The 20,403-nt window shown below is 34.9% G+C and overlaps 1 protein-coding gene across 2 annotated transcripts in view; it reads left to right on the plus strand.

The window, feature by feature from the left end:
• Positions 1 to 20,403, plus strand: part of M1AP (meiosis 1 associated protein) — a 97,208-nt gene that overhangs the window by 15,699 nt on the left and 61,106 nt on the right. Inside the window, exon 3 of one of the 2 annotated variants that reach the window (XM_073242155.1) lies at positions 19,849 to 20,034. The exons of the other annotated variant lie outside the window; for it this stretch is intronic. Coding sequence (XP_073098256.1) covers positions 19,849 to 20,034 — 186 coding nt within the window. The remainder of the gene's footprint in view (positions 1 to 19,848; positions 20,035 to 20,403) is intronic. 2 annotated transcript variants of the gene reach the window in all.

Genomic DNA, 20,403 nt, shown 5'->3' on the forward strand with positions numbered 1-20,403 from the left:
GAAGAATAAAACAATAGAAAAGGTCAATGAAAACAGGAGCTGGTTCTTTGAGAAAATAAAATAAACCCCCAGCCACACTTACCAATAAAAAAAGAGAGTGTACATACACATAAACAGAATCAGAAATGAAGAAGGAATGATCACAACAGACACCTCAGAAATACAAAGAACTATTAGAGAATACTATGAAAAATTATATGCCAATAAATTGGACAACCTAAAAGAAATGGACAACTTCCTAGAAAAATACAACCTTCCAACACTGACCCAGGAAGAAACAGAAAATCTGAACAGACCAATTACCAGCAATGAAATCAAACTGGTAATTGGTCTGGTAATCAAAAAGCTCCCCAAAAACAAAACTCTATATCCAGACGGCTTCACACCAAGTTCTACCAAACATTTAAAGAAGAGCTAATACCCAAAAAGTATAAGAGGGGGGAATAATTCCAGACTCATTCTATGAGGCTAGCATCACTCTAATGCCAAAACCAGACAAAGACACCACAAAAAAGAAAAAAGAAAATTACAGACCAATATCCCTGATGAACATAGATGCAAAACTCCTCAACAAAATATTAGCAAACTGAATCCAAAAATACATCAAAAGTATCATCCATCATGACCAAGTGGGATTTATTCCAGGGATGCAAGGATGGTATAATATTCATAAATCTATCAATATCATATACCACATTAACAAAAAGAAGTATAAAAACCACATGATCATCTCAATCGATGCTGAAAAATCATTTGACAAAATTCAACATCCATTCATGATAAAAAAGCTCTCAACAAAATGGTTATAGAGGGTACATACCTGAACATAATAAAGGCCATATGTGACAAACTCACAGCTAACATCATACTTAATAGTGAAAAACTGAAAGCTTTTCCTCTAAGATTAGGAAAAAGACAAGGATGCCCACTCTCACCACTTTTATTCAACATAGTACTGAAAGTCCTAGCCACAGCAATCAGATGACACAAAGAGATAAAAGGCATCCAAATTGGTAAGGAAGAAGTTAAACTCACTATTTGCTGATGACATAATATTATGCATAGAAAACCCTAAAATACACCAAAAAACTGTTAGAACTAGTAACTGAATTCAGCAAAGTTGCAGGATATAAAATTAATACACAGAAATCTGTTGCATTCCTATATACTAACAATGAACTAGCAGAAAATCAGGAAAACTCCATTTACAATTGCACCAAAAAGAATAAAATACCTAGGAATAAACCTAACCAAGGAGGTGAAAGACCTGTACTCTGAAAACTATAAGACATTCATGAGAGAAACTGAAGAAGACACCAATAAATAGAAATTTATCCCATGCTCATGGATAGGAAGAATTAATATTGTCAAAAGGGCCATCTTGCCAAAAGCAATTTACAGATTCAATGTAATCCCTATCAAAATACCAACAGCATTCTTCAGTGAACTAGGACAAATAGTTTCTAAAATTCATATGGAGCCACAAAAGACCCCGAATAGACAAAGCAATCCTGAGAAAGAAGAACAAAGGTGAGGGGATTATGCTCCATGACTTCAAGCTCTACTATAAAAGCCACAGTAATCAAAACCATTTGGTACTGGCACAAGAACAGACCCATAGATCAATGGAACAGAATAGAGAGGCCAGATATAAACCCATGTATACGTGGTCAATTAATGTATGATGAAGGAGTCATGAATATACAGTGGGGAAAAGACAGCCTCTTCAACAACTGGTCTTGGGAATACTGGAGAGCTACATGTAAGAGAACTAAACTGAATTATTGTCTAACTCCATACATGAAAGTAAACTCAAAATGGAGTAAAGACCTGAATGTACGTCATGAAACCAAAAAACTCTTAGAAGAAAACATAAAATCTCTTGAATTTAGGCATGAGCAACTTTTTCCTGAACACATCTCCTCAAGAAAGGGAAACAAAATAAAAAATTAACAAATGGGACTACATCAAGTTAAAAAGCTTCTGTACAGCATCAACAGAACAAAAAGGCACCCTAGAGTATGGGAGAATATATTCACAAATGACTCATCTGATATGGGGTTAACATCCAAAATATATAAAGAACTCACATACTGCAACACCCCCCAAAAAAATAACCCAATTAAGAAATGGGCAGAGGATCTGAACAGACCTTCTCCAAAGAAGAAATACAAATAGCCAACAGGCACGTGAAAAGATGCTCCACATCATCAGGGAAATGCAAATTAAAGCCACATTGAGTTATCACCTCACACCAGTTAAGATGGCCACTGTCCAAAAGACAAATAGCAAATGCTGGCGAGGATGCAGAGAAAGGGGAACCCTACTACACTGTTGGTGGGAATGTAATTGTAACTGTTGTGGAAAGCAATATGGAGGTTCCTCAAAAACTAAAAATAGAAATACCATTTGACTCAGTAATTCCATTCCTAGGAATTTACAAATAAAAAACAAAGTTCCGAATTCGAAAAGACATATTCACCCCTATGTTTATCACTGCCCTATGTGCAATAGGGAATAACCAAAATATGGAAGCAACCTAAGTGTCCATCAATAGATGAATGGATAAAAAAGAGGTGGTACATGTACACAATGGAATATTATTCAGCCATAAAAATAAAAGAAATCCTACCATTTGCAACAACATGGATGGATCTAGAGGGTATTATGCTCAGTGAAATAAGCCAGGCAAAGAAAGATAAATACTATATGATTTCACTTATATGTAGAATATAAAAACAAAGCAAAACAAGGAACAAAACAGCATTAGACTCACAGACACTGAGAAATGACTAGTTACCAAAGGAAAGGGAAATGAGCTAGGGTGGAAGGGAGGGGGACTGTTGAACCACTGTGATATATATTTGACAATTTTTTTAATCTCTCTAATTTCCATATCTTACCAATGAACAAGTGGAGACTGAAAAATATATTGCCCTACCAGTAGTCAATAGCTCATTAAAATGAAATAACTAAGAGTAAATGTAAAAACATCCTGACTACTATAAAATGTTGATGAAATAAATCAAAGAGGATCTAAACATATGGGGAGTTACACCATGTTCATGTATCAGTAGACTCAACATCATAAAGATAGCAGTTTTCCCCTACTTAATGTATAGGTTTAATGAAATTCTTATAAAAATACCAGCAAGATTTTTTTGAAAATAGACAAACTTATTCTATAATTTATATGGAAAGGCAAAGGAACTAGAATAGCTGAAACAATTTTTTAAAGAATAAGATTAAATGAATCACTCTCCTTATTATATAACTACAGGTATCAAGATTGTGCAGTATTGGTGAAAGGATAGACACATCAATCAAAGGAACAGAGTAAAGAACACAAAAACAGATCCAAAGAAGTATGTCCAACTGACTTTTTGACAAAGATGCAAAAAGAGTTCAGAGTAGGAAGGATATTCTTTTCAACAAATGGTGCTGGAGCTTTTGGATACACATGGGAAAAATATAATAATAAACTTTGACCTAAACCTCTTACCTTATTCAAAAAAGTAGCTCAAAATGAATCATAGGTTTAAATGTAAAACCAAAAGTTTTAGAAGAAAACAGAAAATCTGCAGGACCTAGATCTTAGAATTCTTAGACATGACACCAAAAGTGCAATCCATAAAAGAAAAAAGTTGATAAATTGGACTTCATCAAAATTTTTAAAAACTTTTGCTTTGAAAAAGGATAAAAAGTCTGTCAAAAGGATAAAAAGACAGACTTGGAGAAAATATTTCCAAGCCACATATTTGACAAATGATTCATATCTAGAACATAAAAAGAAGTTCTCACAGCAGTAAAAAAAGAAAATCCAATTAGAGAGTGGACAAAATGCTTGAAGAGAAATTTCACTGAAGAGTATATATGGATGGCAAATAAGCACATGAAAAGATGTTCGACATCACTAGCCTTTAGAGAAATGCAGATTAAGACCATGAGAGGGTACTACATACCTAAAGAACAGCTAAAATAAAAAATATTAATAATCCCAGATGCTGGCAAGGATGCAGAGAAACTGGGTGTCCATACATTGCTGCTGGGAATGTAAACTGACAGCCATTTGGAAAATAATTTGTAATTTTCTTTTAAAAATCTAACATACACTTATCATATGACATAGCAATTGCACTTGGGGACATATATTCCAGAGAAATTAAAACTTACACCTACACAAAAACCTATACTCAGATATTAACAACAGCTTTATTTGTAATAACCAAAAACTCGAAACAACCTAAATGTCCTTCAATAGGTTAAGAATTAAACAACCTAGTGTATTCGTACCATAAAATGCTACCCGGCAATAAGAGAAATGAACTGTTGACATGCACAACTTGGATGGATCTCAAAAGCATTATGCTGAGTGTAAAAAGCCAATCCCATATGGTCACACCCATTGGTTCTATTTCCATAACACTCTTGAAATGACAAAATTACAGAGATGGAGAACAGATTGATGGTTACCAAGAGTTAGGGATGGTAGGGGTGGATGTGACCATAAAGAGGTAGCATAAGGGAGATCTTTGTTGTGATAGAATAATTCTGTATCTTGATTGAGATGGTGGTTGCATGAATCAACAGATATGATAATATGGTATAGAATTCTATGCATATGTTATATCAAGGTCAGTTTCTTGGTTTTAAAATTGTGCTGTAGTTATGTAAGATGTAACTACCAGAAGAAACAGTGTGAAGAGTACACAGGATCTCTCTGTACATCTTCGGCAACTTTCTGTAAACCTATAATTATTTCAAAATAAAAAGCTAAAGAATAACAAAAGTGACATTATACATTCACTAGAATGGCTACAGTTAAAAAGTCAGACAATGTGAAATGTTGAGAATGTGAAGAAACTATATCCTCATTCATTTCTGATGACAAGGTAAAATGACACAACCACTTTGGAAAATAGTTCATCAATTTCTTAAACAGGGAAATATACAACTTCCATATAAGCCAATAACTCTACCCCCAGGAATCTGCCCAACAGAAGTGAAAACATATATCCACACAAATACATGTACATGAATGTTCATGGCAGCATTATTCATAATAGTCCCAAACTGGAAACAATTAGAATGTCTATTAACTGGTGAATGGATAAAGAAGTTGTACGACTCTCATGTATATAATCCAGTGATTATATATCCTACCAGTACACTGAGGACAAAGCCAAAGTGATAATGATGTTTACAGCCATGTGACAGATATGTTCCTCTATTGTGCCATTTTCTTTAGTATGTCTGTCCCTTGACCACATTTGCCTATAATATCTCTATCCTCTGTCAGGCAATAGAGGTAAAGAAAACTAGAAATGTGGAAGGAAAAATGGATGCTACCTGGCATAGGAGGCTTTTGGGAGATGAGTGCATATCCCAAACAAAAGGCAAAAGAATTTTTTTTCCCTCCTCAAGTGACTGTATTATATGTCTCTAGCATTCCTCAGTACATTTGCCCCTGGGTGAATCCCTTGATCCCTTAATCACTCCATTAGGAAAGGCAGACTGTTCTAAACTAAAAACCACTGACTGATAACTCAGGAAAAATTGCAAGCCAAAATTTTCTTCCAAAAGAACAGCAAGTTCAACTCTGGTTAAAAGCTCAAGAAATTCACTGGAACAATGCCATTACTTTATGTATAGAACAATCCAATCTTCTTTAAATACACTGTCTCCAACCTAAGAAGTATCTGATACTTTCTATCAGCAGAGTTAGCTTAAAATATAAATGAAAAAATAGAGTAGAAGGCATCCTACATTATGGGAGAATATATTTGTAAATGATATATCCGACAAGGGGTTAACATCCAAAATGTGTAAAGAACTTATATGCCTCAACACCAAAAAGCAAATAACCCAATTAAAAAATGGGTGGAGGATATGAACGAACACTTCTCCAAAGAAGAAATGCAGATGGCCAACAGGCACATGAAAAGATGCTCCACATCACTAGTTATCAGGGAAATGCAAATTAAAACTACAATGAGATATCACCTCACACCAGTTAGGATGACCAACATAGAAAGACTAGGAACAACAAATGCTGGAAAGGATGCAGAGAAAGGGGAGCCCTCCTACACTGCTGGTGGAATGAAAACTAGTACAACCATGGTGGAAAGCAATATGGAGGCTCCTCAAAAAACTAAAAATAGAAATACCATTTGACCCGGGAATTCCATGCCTAGGAATTTACCCAAAGAAAACAACTTCTCAGATTCAAAAAGACATATGTACCCCTATGTTTATTGCAGCACTATTTACAATAGCCAAGATATGGAAGCAACCTAAGTGCCCATCAGTAGATGAATGGATAAAGAAGAGGCGGTATATATACACAATGGAGTACTATTTAGCCATAAGAAAGAAACAAATCCTACCATTTGCAACAACATGGATGGAGCTAGAGGGTATTATGCTCAGTGAAATAAGTCAGGTGGAGAAAGACAAATACCAAATGATTTCCCTCATTTGTGGAGTATAACAACAAAGCAAAACTGAAGGAACAAAATAGCAGCATACTCACAGACTCCAAGAAGGGACTAGTGGTTACCAAAGGGGAGGGGTGGGTGTAGGGTGGGTGGGGAGGGAGGTAGAAGGGGATTGTAGGGTATCATGATTGGTGCACATGGTGTGTGTGGGGTCACAGGGAAGAAGTGTAGCTCAGAGAAGACAAATAGGGACTCTGTGGTGTCTTACTACACTGATGGACAGTGACTGCAATGGGGTATGGGGGGGACTCAATAATAAGGATGAATGTAATAACTGTATTGGTTTTCTTGTGAAACCTTCATAAGAGTGTATATCAATGATACCTTAATAAAAATTTAAAGAAGAACAGATAGGAAATCTTGCCCAAGATGAAAACCTCAACACATTTCCCATATTTAATTTCTGAGTATAATCAAATAATCTTGAGCTTATTTTATAAGGAATATTTTAATCATAATTAAAATATTAGAATTCCCTTTATATCCATTATATTCTTAATATAAATAAATCTGACTAAAATGATTAATCTCCTCTGAAAGCAAAGTTTCAGAAAAATTCCTTTATTGTGAAGTTCTTACCAATTCTTTCACCTTTTCATGAGAACAAAGAATCTATTTAAATTATACATGACCTACAATAGATTTTAGAACAATAGTACTCTAATTTGGCTATAACATTTATTTCTTCATCCTTAATAGCTAATATTCATTTAGCTATTAAGTTAATGAATCATTTAAAAGTGGCAAATAATAAGGATATATTGTATTAAGCAGTATAAAGGTAAACGCCAATAAAGATAACACAGTAAACTACAATTGAGTGCTGCAGGAGAGGGAGGGGAAAAGTAAGAAAAAAAATGTACAGGTTTTGTCATTGTTCATAGTGGAGATTTTCATCATTGTTCATTAATGGATACTGATAAATAACAAGAATTAATTTGTACAATTAATTTATATATTTATATAACATGGAGTTATAAAAATAAACACTAAAAAAATACAAACCTTTTTCATAACAATAAAAATATATGTAGTACAAACAAAAATTGTATAGTATTTTTCAAGAGGTATGAAAATAGAGTATACCTTAAAATAATACAACTAAAAACAAACATACCTGTCATATCAATAAATATGTGTACTAACTCACCTATTAAAAACTGCTGTATTTCAAACAACAGCAAAGTGATTCAGAAAGGTTGAAAATAAAAGGAAATGCAAATATACTAGGCAAATGCAAACCCTCCCACAAAAGAAAGATCATGACCTTAATATCAGACAAGGTTGAGTTTGGAGGGAAAAAGCACTAAATAAGACTAAGAACAACACTTTATTGCTAGGGCACAAAGCAGAGAGGAATAGAGAATTATCAAAAGGACATATGGAAGATATTCAGCACAGAAGGCTTGTTAGAGGAGGAGTCTTGAAAATGTATCACACTTGAGTACCTCTGTACCAAATAACATAGCATCAACATTTTTAAGAGAAATTTGATTATACATAAAAATGAAATCTCCATCCTCCTGAAGTGCTTATGTAATATTCACAAAAGTTGGCCATATATTAAGCCACATATAAATCCAAATATTTAATGAATTCTGAAAGTACAAATAGTTCACTCAACATTCTATAAACACACTGCAATAAAACTAGAAATAAATGACAAAACTATAGAACAAAAAGTCTCTACCACCTGGAAATTTGTAAACTGTTAAATAACTTTTGAGTTAAAGAGGAATTGCAAGCTAAACCTGCAGTGTTTCTAGAAAATAATAATAATAGCACACTACCTATCAGAACCTATGTGGTACAAAAAAGGCGATACAAAGAGAATTCATATCTTTAAGCTATATTATTTTGATTAATTTAAATTACATTAGTAAACATGGAAAACTGAAAATAAATGAAACAGCAACTCTAGAAAAAAAACAACCTAAGGAAAAGTAAAGGAAAGAAAGAATAAAGTAATATGTATTTATTACATATTAGAAAGTAATTAATATGAAAACAGAAAATAGAACAAATGAATAAATCCAAGCTTATTTATTCTTTGGAAGAAAAGTAAGAAATAGATAAACCATTAGTTAATTTTAGGAAAAAGGCAGAAGGAGAAGATACATATACACAAATAAGAGGAAAGTAACTACAAAGATACTTGGTGAAATGCATAATTCTCCATGAAAATATAATTGTAATTACAAAAGTGAATTCAGAAGACAGAAAAATCTAAAGTTGCCATTTCCCATAAAAGGGATAGAGAAAGTTGTCAAAAAGCTACCCTCCCCCAAAATAAAGCACCAAATGGTTTTATAGGGGAATAATACCAAACTTAAAAAATGGACATTACTGTGTATTCTGACTGTTTCATACCACAGGAAAAAAAACCCTCCCAAATTGTTTTTATGAAGCTAACATAATACTGATACTTAAACCCAACAGCTATTTCACTAAAAGAAAAACCACAGACCAGTTCACTTGTGAATATCTATTCAGAATTCTAAATAAAGTATTGGCAACAGAATTCAGCTCATATTAAAAGATCATGCATCAGGAATAAAAAAGATGGTGCAATATTAGGAAATCTATTAATATAGTTTACTAGGTTAATACACCTAAATACTTAACTGTGTTCATCTCCATAGATACTGGAAAAAAAGTATTTAATAAAATGCAAGATCCAATTTTGTTTTTAAAAACCTCAATAAAATATGATTAGGTGCCTGTTTTCTGAAAAATCTATGAAAACTCAAAAATCAGATCATATTTAATGAAAAGACACTATATTCTTATGCAAGACAAGGAAGGTTACTATATGGAGATTTTTCACTGATGCAATTGCACAAGAAAAATAAGTAGAAAATAAAAATATGAAGTGACATAAAATGATTGTCATTTGCAGATTAATGATAACATCCAAGAGAATCAACTAGAAAATTATTTCAAATACTGAAATAATTCATGACAGTGGTTTGGTGTGAAAATTAATAGGGATATTAATACCCTTTACATGTCTAAAAACAAGTTAGAAGTTAAAAAGGCAGAAAAGATCCCAATGCAATAACCAAAATGATCAAATAAATACTTAAAATTGAAAACAATAATAAATGTGCAGATTTATATGCATCAAAATGCTATTGAGAAACAGAAAAGAAGACTTGAACAAAAAGTCTTTCATTTTTCTGAATACTCAGACAAGAAAGATGTGAGTTCTCTCTAAATGAATCTGTAGATATAATGCTATTCCCAGTAAGATTTCCAACAGGAGAGCTAGATATCCTGATATAAAGTTCAATTAGAAACAAAAACAAGCAAGAATAGCTGGTCAGTATTTGTCTCTAACGTTAAACAGATATTCAAACAGTGTGATACTGGAGATTGAAAAGACAGGCAATAGAATACAATGTGAAGTCCAGAAATAGATAGACTAAAATGCATGTGGGAATTTGGTGTATAATAAAGATGGCATTTAAAATTAATTGGAATAATTATTCAACAAATGCTTGGGTCAACCAGATATAGCATGTAGGAAAAAATTAAGTTAGATCCATACTCACAGTTTCTACCAGTATAAATTCCAGAGGGATCAAAGATTTAAATGTAAAAATTAAAACTATATAAGTACTAGAACAGACTATATCAGTCTAGATCCATTCAGGAGACAGAAACCGCACAATGATTTAAACAAGATAAATTTATATAGAGAATTTTAACTTAGTTTAACATATTAAAGTAAATATAGCAACTGTAAGATACAAAATTTTTATGGTACCCTAGGGCTGAGTAAGTAATCTCAAGGGAAGATAAACTTGGAAAGGGCACCCATTTCCCAAGACTGGGATTCAGATCCAGTTGGAGAATGTCCAGTTGGAACTCACTGAATGCAGAGTTCACTGATTTGCCTAAGCCAGAGATGGTCCATAGTTACTGGAAAAGCAGGAAGCAGTGTGCTCTAGGTGTAGGTGAGCTATAATCAATGGCCAGTACACAAGCATGCAAAGAAAGTGTAGATGCCAGTGTGAGTAGGAGACCTGGAAAAGGCTGTTGGAGCAGCAGCAACACTGGGAGGGCCACAGGAGACAAATCTCTGAGGAGAGAGGTGAGCAGAGGGTGTCAGGCATCAGTGCAGACTGGAGGCCTGAAGCATGCAGTGTCCATGCTAAGACAACTGCTTAAACGTGGTTACCCTGCCCAGGCTGGGAGGTTGCCAGTGTCTTAGCTTGGGCTGCTGTAACAGAATACCATAGACTGGGTAGCTTAAATAATAGACATTTATTTTCTCAGTCTGGGAGCCTGAAAGTCTGGAATCAAGGGGTGAGCATGGTCACATTCTAGTGAGAGGCCTCCTCTGGCTTGCAGACAGTGGCTTTCTTGCTATGGATTCAAATGACCCTTCCTCAGTGCATGCACTATGAAGAGAGAGCTCTCTTGTCTCTTCCTCTTATAAGGGCACTAGTCCCATCATGCAGTCCCCACCTTCTTGACCTCATCTAAACCTGATTACCTCCCAAAGGCCTCACCTCAGAATGTCATCACATTGGGATTTAGGGCTTCAGCATATGAATTTTAAGGAGACACATTCAGTCCATAACATCAAGAGCCTGCAGTTCTGAGCATATGGGTTGAGTATTACTAAATGACCTCAAACCCAATTTCTTTCAGCAAGAGAGTACCTTCCTCCTGAAGTGTTCCTCCAGTGCCCTCTGCTTAAAAAGTTCAACATTATGGCTTACTATAATGGACAAATGCTTGAAGGGACTCTGTCCATTATTATGGAGATATATTGAAGGGTGAATTTGGAACTGAGAGGTAATAAATTGATAATTAGCACACAGACCATGGGGAAAAATATGAGAGTAAAGTCCCTCCTAACTATAATTCCAAAAATAAAAGATTAATAAATTTAGCTGTATAAAAATAGAAAATATGTGCTTGGCCCAAAAAAATGTATAAAATGAAAAGACAAATAATAATATAAGGACAAATGTTCACTTCTCTATCACTCAGAATTTATTTCCTTAATTACATAGAGTTCCTTAAAATCAATAAAGACAAATAATCCAATAGGAAATTAGAAATGATATACAGAGTTTTCAGAAAAGGAAATACAAATGACCCTAAAACATATCAAAATATGTCCAATCTCACCCATAAAAGAAATGCAAGTTAAAACTACATTAAAATGCCTTTGTACCTATATTTTGGCAAAAAAAAACCCACCTTTTCTTGAAGTTTAATGACATTTTTCATGAGGATATAAACAGGTACACATACATCATTTCTGGTTGTATAAATTGACACAATTTCTATAACAGGCAATTTGGTGACAGTATCACAATTTATATACCCTCTGATCTAGGAAGTCTGCAAATAAGTACAACATTATTTGTTTCAGCATTGTGTGCAGCAGCAAAAGATTGGAAATGACCTAATGTCAATCATAGGAAATTGGTTAAATAAAATTATGTTCCATCCATTAATGGAATACTACAGAGCCATAAAAATTAATATACTTGTTAATCTACTGAATGAAATGATTGCCCAAATACAATATGCAACAAAATCAAGATACAAAGGAGTATCATAATCTCTTCTATTTTGGTAAGAAGAAAGACCATCTTTATCATTTCATGTGAAGAAAATATCTCTGGAAAGATACCCAAGAAACTAGTAATATTGATTGCCTCCAGTAAACTACTGTTAGCTAGCTGAAGGATAAGAGTGGGAAGGTGATATTTCTACATATTCCTTAGTAACATTTGAATTTTGAACCATATGAATGTATTATATATAAAACAGAAAATGAAATATTAAAAATAAATTTATGCTAATAAAATGCAACTTATATATGGGGATTCTAAGTAAATTTTTTATCTTTTTTATAAAAGTGGGTTCTACTGATAAAAAGAGTTTTGAAAATCACTGACCTAAACCCATTTGTCCCAATTTCCACTTTCTGTGCAAAGTCCATCTAACGGAATAAGGGACTGCATCATGGAACCCACCCAGAAGATCTAGGATAAAGTGAATTTGTGGTATAATCGGTAATAACTTCCAACAATGTTATAGCCAGCTTCAGTACCCGATTTACTGAGAAGGGAATGGGCTGAAGAAGTGATCATATGGACACTCATTTCAACTCAGAAACTTTCTGGCGCACATTTGAATCTTCCACAAAGGAAATTCAAACTTCCAATCTAGGGAAGGAGGAGGAAAGGAAGTTGAGAGTTGGCTGCTCAGACTGTAGACTGCAAATAATTGCAGAACTCCAGCCCAGGGGCACAAGGCTTTATCTTACTACCACTCATTTTCTCCTTCTTTATCTAATAGCTCCCCATAGGTCCCTGACCCCATCTTTTGGATTTGGAACTCAGCTCTGAACTATTGTTCCTATATGGAATGCTGCCTAAGTAATTGATGAGTAAAAAAGCAAAAAACAATATAAGACTTGCTGTAACATATTTCAGTCTTATCATCAACCTTTGATATACAGATATTGTTTCTCAGCCAAACTATATGAGCTCCTCAGATCCTAGGCAATTAATATTTCTGCAAAGCCTGCATTTTAAAACCACTTCCAGAATCAAAGTGATTAGAAGTAACTTCCTGAAAGATCAGACTCTATTTTCAAGAAATATAATGCATAGTTGTGATTTAGCCTACTTTCTGTTTAGCTTGCTTCTAAATGACGCAGTTTTTAGCTGAGTTGGGTGCACGGCCTACCACTAGAGAAAGTAGGGAGGATTCTCTTCTACCTTGATCACTTGATTTTACTTATATCAACTGCTGTCAGGCAATAATTGATCCTATTATCTCATTAATATAAGAAAGAACAGCTTGATATTTCCAAAATCATTGCATTTGGTAGAATTTTCCAATTCTCAAATAGACAATATTTTCAAACCTTGTTAGTCCTCAAAGGCTTTGGAACTGACAAAACCAAATACTTCTGGAGGTAAGAATGAAGGTAGAGCTAAAAATAGAAGTTGAGCATCTGTTTAAAATGCAGTTTGACCTTTATATCCTCTCTTGTACTTCAAAACAACAAACCTATATCCTTCACCTTAGAAGGGGTGTCTTGACACGTTCCATATCACTAGACTTCTAGAAATTTCACTGAGGTAGAAGGCTCCTGAATTTTAGTCAAATTTATTTCCTACCCTCTGGCATGCAAATGTTCTACCAATAAGTCTAGAGTAGTTGCCACTTTTTGCTCATTAGGTCCAATCAGCATATTGTCATTACTATAATGGACCAGTGTGATAGCTTGTGAAAAGGAAAAAGCAATCAAGGTTCCTGCAAACTAAATTATGACATAGAGCTGGAGAGTTGATATACCCCTGAGGTAGGACAGTGAAGGTGTATTGCTGGCCTTGGCAGCCAAAAGCAAACTGCTTCTGGGGGACCTCTAGACAGGAATGGAGAAAAAATCATTTGCTGGATCAATAGCTGCATACTAGGTACCATGTGGTAATTTGTTCAAACAGTGAAATCACATCTGGTACCGCACCTGCAATTAGAGCCACTACCTGGTTAAACTTACGATAATCCACTGTCATCCTCCAAGACCCATTTATCTTCTGCATAGGCCAAATTGGGGAGGTGAATGGGGATGTGGTGGGAATCACCATCTCTGCATCTTTCAAGTCCTTGATGGTGGTACTGATCTCTGCAATTCTTACAGGAATGTAGTATTACTTTTTGTTTACTATTTACCTAAGTAGGGGCTGTTCTAGTGGCATCCATTTGGCCTTTCCCATCATAATGCCCTCAGTCCACAGATCAGGGAACCAGTGTGGGGATTCTGCCAGCTGTTAATTATGTCTATTCCAAGCATTCTAAAATAAAAAGTAGCCATGGGATGCTTTTGGGGGCCCACTGGATCCACTGTGAGACAGACCTGAGCTCAAACTCCATTGATCACTTGACCTCCATAAACCCCTACTCTGATTAGTGGGCCATAATGATGTTTGAGATCTCCTGTAATTAGTGTCAGTTCAGAGCCTGTGTTCAGTAGACCCCAAAAGTTCTGATTATCTCCTTTTCTTCAGTATACAGTTATCCTGATAAAAGGCTATAGGTTTCTTTGGGGAAGACTAGAAAAAAGATTAGCACTATAAATCTGCAGTAATGTACTGTCCTCCTTCCTCAAGGGGATGCACATCCCCTTCATTCCAGGGTTCTGGGTCTGTAAATTGGCTCAAGTCTGAGAACTGATTGAGAGTTACCTAAACAGGCAGTTATCTAGGTCAACCAATGCTTTCTAAAAAGAGTAACTTAATGGGTGGGGCAGCCTGGTTCTTTATCTAGTTGTGCTTATTCAAGAAGAATATCTTTGAAGTAGATGTCTTGGCAATCAAAAGCTTAATGAAAGGCACTGACATCACAATCAAAAGAATGAATTGTCAAACACATTGTAGTCACCCAGCTCCTACTTCTTATGAGTGGTTACTTAAGTGTAAAATATCCAGTGCAGATATTTTGTCTCTGTTGACAGATCGTGCCGTGGACTATCAATGGTCTCTTTACTACTGGAAATAGTGTCATTAACATCTTTAAATCCAATCAGATTAGAGAGCCAATTCCAGAAACCCCAGAACCAATTCAAGAAACTCATCCTTAACATTCTGTTACTACAGTTTTAAAAATACATAAATATATTTATATTATGGAGATTTATGAAATTTATTATGAGGAATTGGCTCACATTATTATCGAAGCTAAGTTCCATGATCTGCCACCTGCAAGCTGGAGACCCAAGAAAGCTGGTGGTGTGTAATTCCAGTCCAATCTGAAGGCCTGTGAGCCTGAGGAGCCAATGGTGTAAATCCCAGTCCAAGGGCAGAAAAAAATCAATGTGCCTGCTCATAGAAGTAGGCAGGAAAAAAAAGGAGGAATTCCTCTTTCCTCTGCCTTTTGTTCTATTCAGGTCCTCAACAGATTAGATGTGTTTACCTACTTTAGGGAGGGCAATCTACTTTATTGAGTCTACTGATTCAAATGCTAAATTTATCTGGAACCACCCTCACAGACACACTCAAAAGTAACATTTAATCTAGGCACACTGTGGCTAATCAAGCTGACACATAGAATTAACCATCACTATAGTTTAACTGAATTAACAATTCTAGGTTGAGAGTTGTTTTTTTTCTTGGCGGTTTGAGGATATACTGCCTTCTGGATAGCATTGTTGCTGTTGAGAAGTCTTCTGTCAGTCTAATACTTGTTTCTTAGTAGATAATCTTTTCAATCTCTGATTTTAAGATTCTTTGGGGGCTGTTTTTTTGCTCTAGTGTCTAAGTATGAATTTTTTTTCTTTTTTTTTTTATTAAGGTATCATTGATATACACTCTTATGAAGGTTTCACCAGAAAAACAATGTGGTTATTACATTCACCCTTATTATTGAGTCCCACTGCATACCCCATTGCAGTCACTGTCCATCAGTGTAGTAAGATGCCACAGAGTCCCTATTTATCTTCTCTGAGCTACACTGTCTTCCCCATGACCCCACACACACCATGTGCACCAATCATGATACCCCACAATCCTCTTCTCCCTCCCTCCTGACTCGCCCTCCACCACCCCTCCCCTTTGGTAATTGCTAGTCCCTTCTTGGAGTCTGTGAGTCTGCTGCTATTTGAATTTATTTTTATTTCTCCTGTTTGGTATTTGTTGTGCTTTATGAATCTGAGGGTTCATGCCCTTCTGTTGATTCTAGAAATTTCCCATCCATTATCTCTTTGAATATTGCTCTTCCCCATTATCTCTATATTTAGGTTATATATTCAATCCCTTTGAAACTCTAATCAGATGAACATTAGATCTTCTCACTTTTTCTTCCATGTTTCTCTTAACATGGTTTTCATATTTTCCATTTTGTTGTCTTCTCTGTGTTGTATTCCTTCGTATTTTTTTTAGCTTTATCTTCCAATTCAACAAGTCTCTCTTCAGAAGTGTTCGATCTGTCCATTATTCATTCATTGAGTTTTTTATTTCAATTATTATAATTTGATTTCTAGAAATCCTATTTTTTTTATGTCTGCCTGATCCTATCAGATTTTTTTATTCTTTGTTCATGATTTTGATTCCCTTTTTCTCTTCAAAAACATCCTAAAAGTGCTTTAATGTACTTGTAATTCCAATATCTGAAATGGTTGGTCTTATCCTACTGTTTGTTGTTTCTGCTCTTATTCTTTTTTTTTTCTTTTTTTTTTTACTCATTTATTTTCTCACTGATTTTGTAATTTTGATTCTGAGTTTAGATTTAGCTGATGTTAATGTAAGAATTCTCTGAGGCCTTAATTTAGGGTGCATACTTCTAGAGAGTATATGTGTTTGCTTGAGTCAAGTGCCCTGAGGTACTATCAACCCAGGACCACTTTAGGTTATATTTTAAACTTAAGGTTTCCTGGACCCTGCAGATAAAGCCAAATCCCCAACCCACATGAAAGAAGGCATGTGGTTTCTAGTTTTCAGGATAATTTCTTATTCTTTTCTACTCAGAGCTCACATCAGTCAACAAGTTTTAATTGTCATCTCCCTTTACCAGTGGATTCTTTCTAGCCCATATTTTCACTGAAAGAATAACCTTTGTACAGTTTTAACTTTGAGCCAGGGTGGCAGTTCCAACTCTTCTCCTTGTGTGGCCCTAAGGCCCTGTTTTCTGCTCCCTTGAAACACAAGATCCTGGGTTCCCAAGATCCTCAAATGAAGCCAGATGAAGCGACAGTGTTTATACTTACTTAACACTGTGGTTTTCCATTGCCTCTTGTCCCCACTGTGGTACCTGGGTATTTCCTTTAATTTCTTATTAATTCAACTATGCATTTAAAATATATTTGTTCTTTATCTGTTAGGTATATTGTTAGATGGTAGAAGAGTATGTTTCAGATATCCAGTAGTTTATTTATTTGTAGTTACTTCTTACATAGTAAGGATATTAATGTCATGCTGATGTATGTTGCAAGTATTTACCCAGTTTTTGTCCTCAACTATATTCATTTTTCTTTTCCATTACCTCCTTTTCAACAACACTTACTTTTATAAATTTGTAAAGTATCTATAATCTGTGACATTCTCTTCAAACCAGAGTACACATACCCCTTGGACTACAAGAAGACTTCCCAGAGCATACAGGAATAGATAATTATAAAGAATTATATGTAGAATCTGGTTTCCATTAATATTCTTTCCTAAAACTTCTTTGACTAACTATGCCTAGGGTGATGGCATCTGCTCCTCCATTCCTACCATCACTTTCACAGTTACCCTTCTTCCACTTCACAAAGAAAATCCAAAATAAAAAGGAAGATATGAGAGGTACATATCTTTCACCTATTATGAATCTTACTGTGGTTAATTGCCTTGTGGTTTTAAAATTTCCAGGGGTGCCAAAAGAATAATTCAAAATGTTGGTATGAAAATAAGAAAATAAGACTCATAATTAGATTAAAAATCCTTTGCAACCAGGTGATTCACATTTTTAACAAAACTGAAAGAAGACCAAATTGAATAGCAGTTTGATAGATTATTAAAATAATTTTTATTGGTAGATCTCTATGTGATTTTTGGTGTATAACTCAGAAGGAATTTGACAATTTGGTTGACATCTCATATTATGAGAACAAGATTTCTTAGCACAGTAGCAATAGAAAATAGGAATAGAATTGGTACTGAATGTTGTATCACTTGAGCAGTAATTTATTCACACATACTTGAACTAATTGAAAGAGAGCCCAACATGTCCATGCCATTAAGAGATGCATTTCCAATTAAAGTTCATGCTTAATGCCAATAATTACATATCAAAATTGATAATATATGTTGTTTTGATCAATCATATATGAACAATAATTCTAATAATAACTCAATCTAGATTACCCCTTAGAGTCTATGGCCAGAGGAAATTTAAAAATCTTACAATATGTAAATATTTTTGATGCAGAGAAATATGATAAGACAACCAATAAAAGATTTCCAATGAAAAAATTCTATTACATTATGATAAACTCTGTGGGAAAAGTGAAATGGAAATATGAGTTCAAGGAGAAAAAATAATAATATAAATTTCCATCTATTAAGAAGAAAAAAGAACTTGCTCATATACTTTTTAAACTGAATAGTGATGAGTATCAAACCGTGGTATTTAGTTTCTATTGGATTATGTTTTGAAGACTGATGTTAATAGTTTTATTTTTACATATTGTTATGTAAAATATGCTGGAAGTTAACATCCTTAGCAACTACTTAGAGTTTAAAAATCTGTGTCAACTTAAAATGTATAAAAGAGTATGTAATTCTTCAGATTTTTTTTAGAGGGTATATAAAAAGAAATGCTTGAAGGCAACTCGTCTATACCAATGGTCCCATTTGTTCTCATTTTTTTCTTGAGTAGGTTCCTTATCTTCCTACCTAAATTGCAAGTTCTCTTTGTGTAAGAATTATGTCCCATTTCTTGTGGGGTTTCCACTCAAGGAAATGAGTTTGTAAGCAAAGTAAGAAGCTGTGAAACTGAGTGGGGCAAGGGTTGACTTAGGCAGCCTTTGTACCCTGGCAGTAGCTCATGCTCATAAAGTTTATGTGCATTTTGCAAATATTGTTTAGTTCTGCTATTTGATCAGAAATGTTTCCTTATCCCAAATATAATACCTCCCCACCCACCATCCACCTGCTATTGACTCTTGGAATTCCTTCAAATAGTGTCACAAATTTTCATTCTTCATGTATTCAAAATGCATATATCCTTAGGAGATGTAACATTGGTCTAAAATCAGATTATAGTAGATAATTTCCTGATAGCAAGTTTTATAAAGGTGAGAAGAACCAGAAGATTTGTATGTTAGCTCCTTGAGCTGACTGCAGACCAAACCAGGCGTCTCATCTTTACTGAAGTGATCGTGAGGAGCAGATCAGCTCTGAAATGATCAGCCACATCAAAATCCTCATTTCTGGGAAACAAGGAAGCTCCCAGTGCCTAGACTAACTGAGAAATAAAAGACAGTGTTTAAGAATGACCCTGCTAGATCTCCAATTTGCAGACCACCCCCAAAGTAAAACTAAGCAGTCACAATTGGACCTTTCTTCAGATGAGTGAATGGGTTAAAACATTTCCTTTCTTGTTTCTGGTAACTCCACATAATCAAAGCCCTTTGGCTGCAATTTTTCCTTTCTCTGGTGTAAGAAAGATTTTTTTGTACAAAACCTAGAACATAATAGGTATTCAGTAGATGTTGGTGACAAACAGATTTCAGAAAGGGAAGGGACTTTCTTGGGAGTAATTAATCAAGTTCGACTGACAGTCTGAAACCTGTTGTCACTAAGGATGTACATCTTTGATTCATTTTTCTCTGCAGCAAGTGAAAGGGAACTTTGCTAGACTGCAGGCCTGCATCTCAGAGCTTCGCATGTTGCAGAGAGAAGGTTGTTTCAGACCACAAAGCACTTCTCTGCAGCTGGCAGTAACAGATGGGCTCCAACAATTCAAACAGTACAGCAGACACATGACCACAGGTGCTGCTCTGAGTTACACTTCTCTGGAGGTAGGAGATACTGGCATTAGTATTCCAGGGCGTCTTCCATTTCAGCCCATCTGAGTGCTTTATTATTTCTCATATAATTATTATTATCTCACACATTATTTCTCAACAATACAAGTATTCTCTGTTTCATACACATTGAAGGTCATTTTTTTTTGAGAGGGCATCTCTCATATTTATTGATCAAATGGTTGTTAACAACAATAAAATTCTGTATAGGGGAGTCAACGCTCAATGCACAATCATTAATCCATCTCAAGCCTAATTCTCGTCAGTCTTCAATCTTCTGAAGCATAATGAACAAGTTCTTACGTGGTGAACAAATTCTTACATACTGAATAAGTTCTTACATGGTGAACAGTACAAGCGCAG

The sequence above is a fragment of the Manis javanica genome, chromosome 1 (genome assembly GCF_040802235.1).
Source record: "Manis javanica isolate MJ-LG chromosome 1, MJ_LKY, whole genome shotgun sequence".
Taxonomy (NCBI): Eukaryota; Metazoa; Chordata; class Mammalia; order Pholidota; family Manidae; genus Manis; species Manis javanica.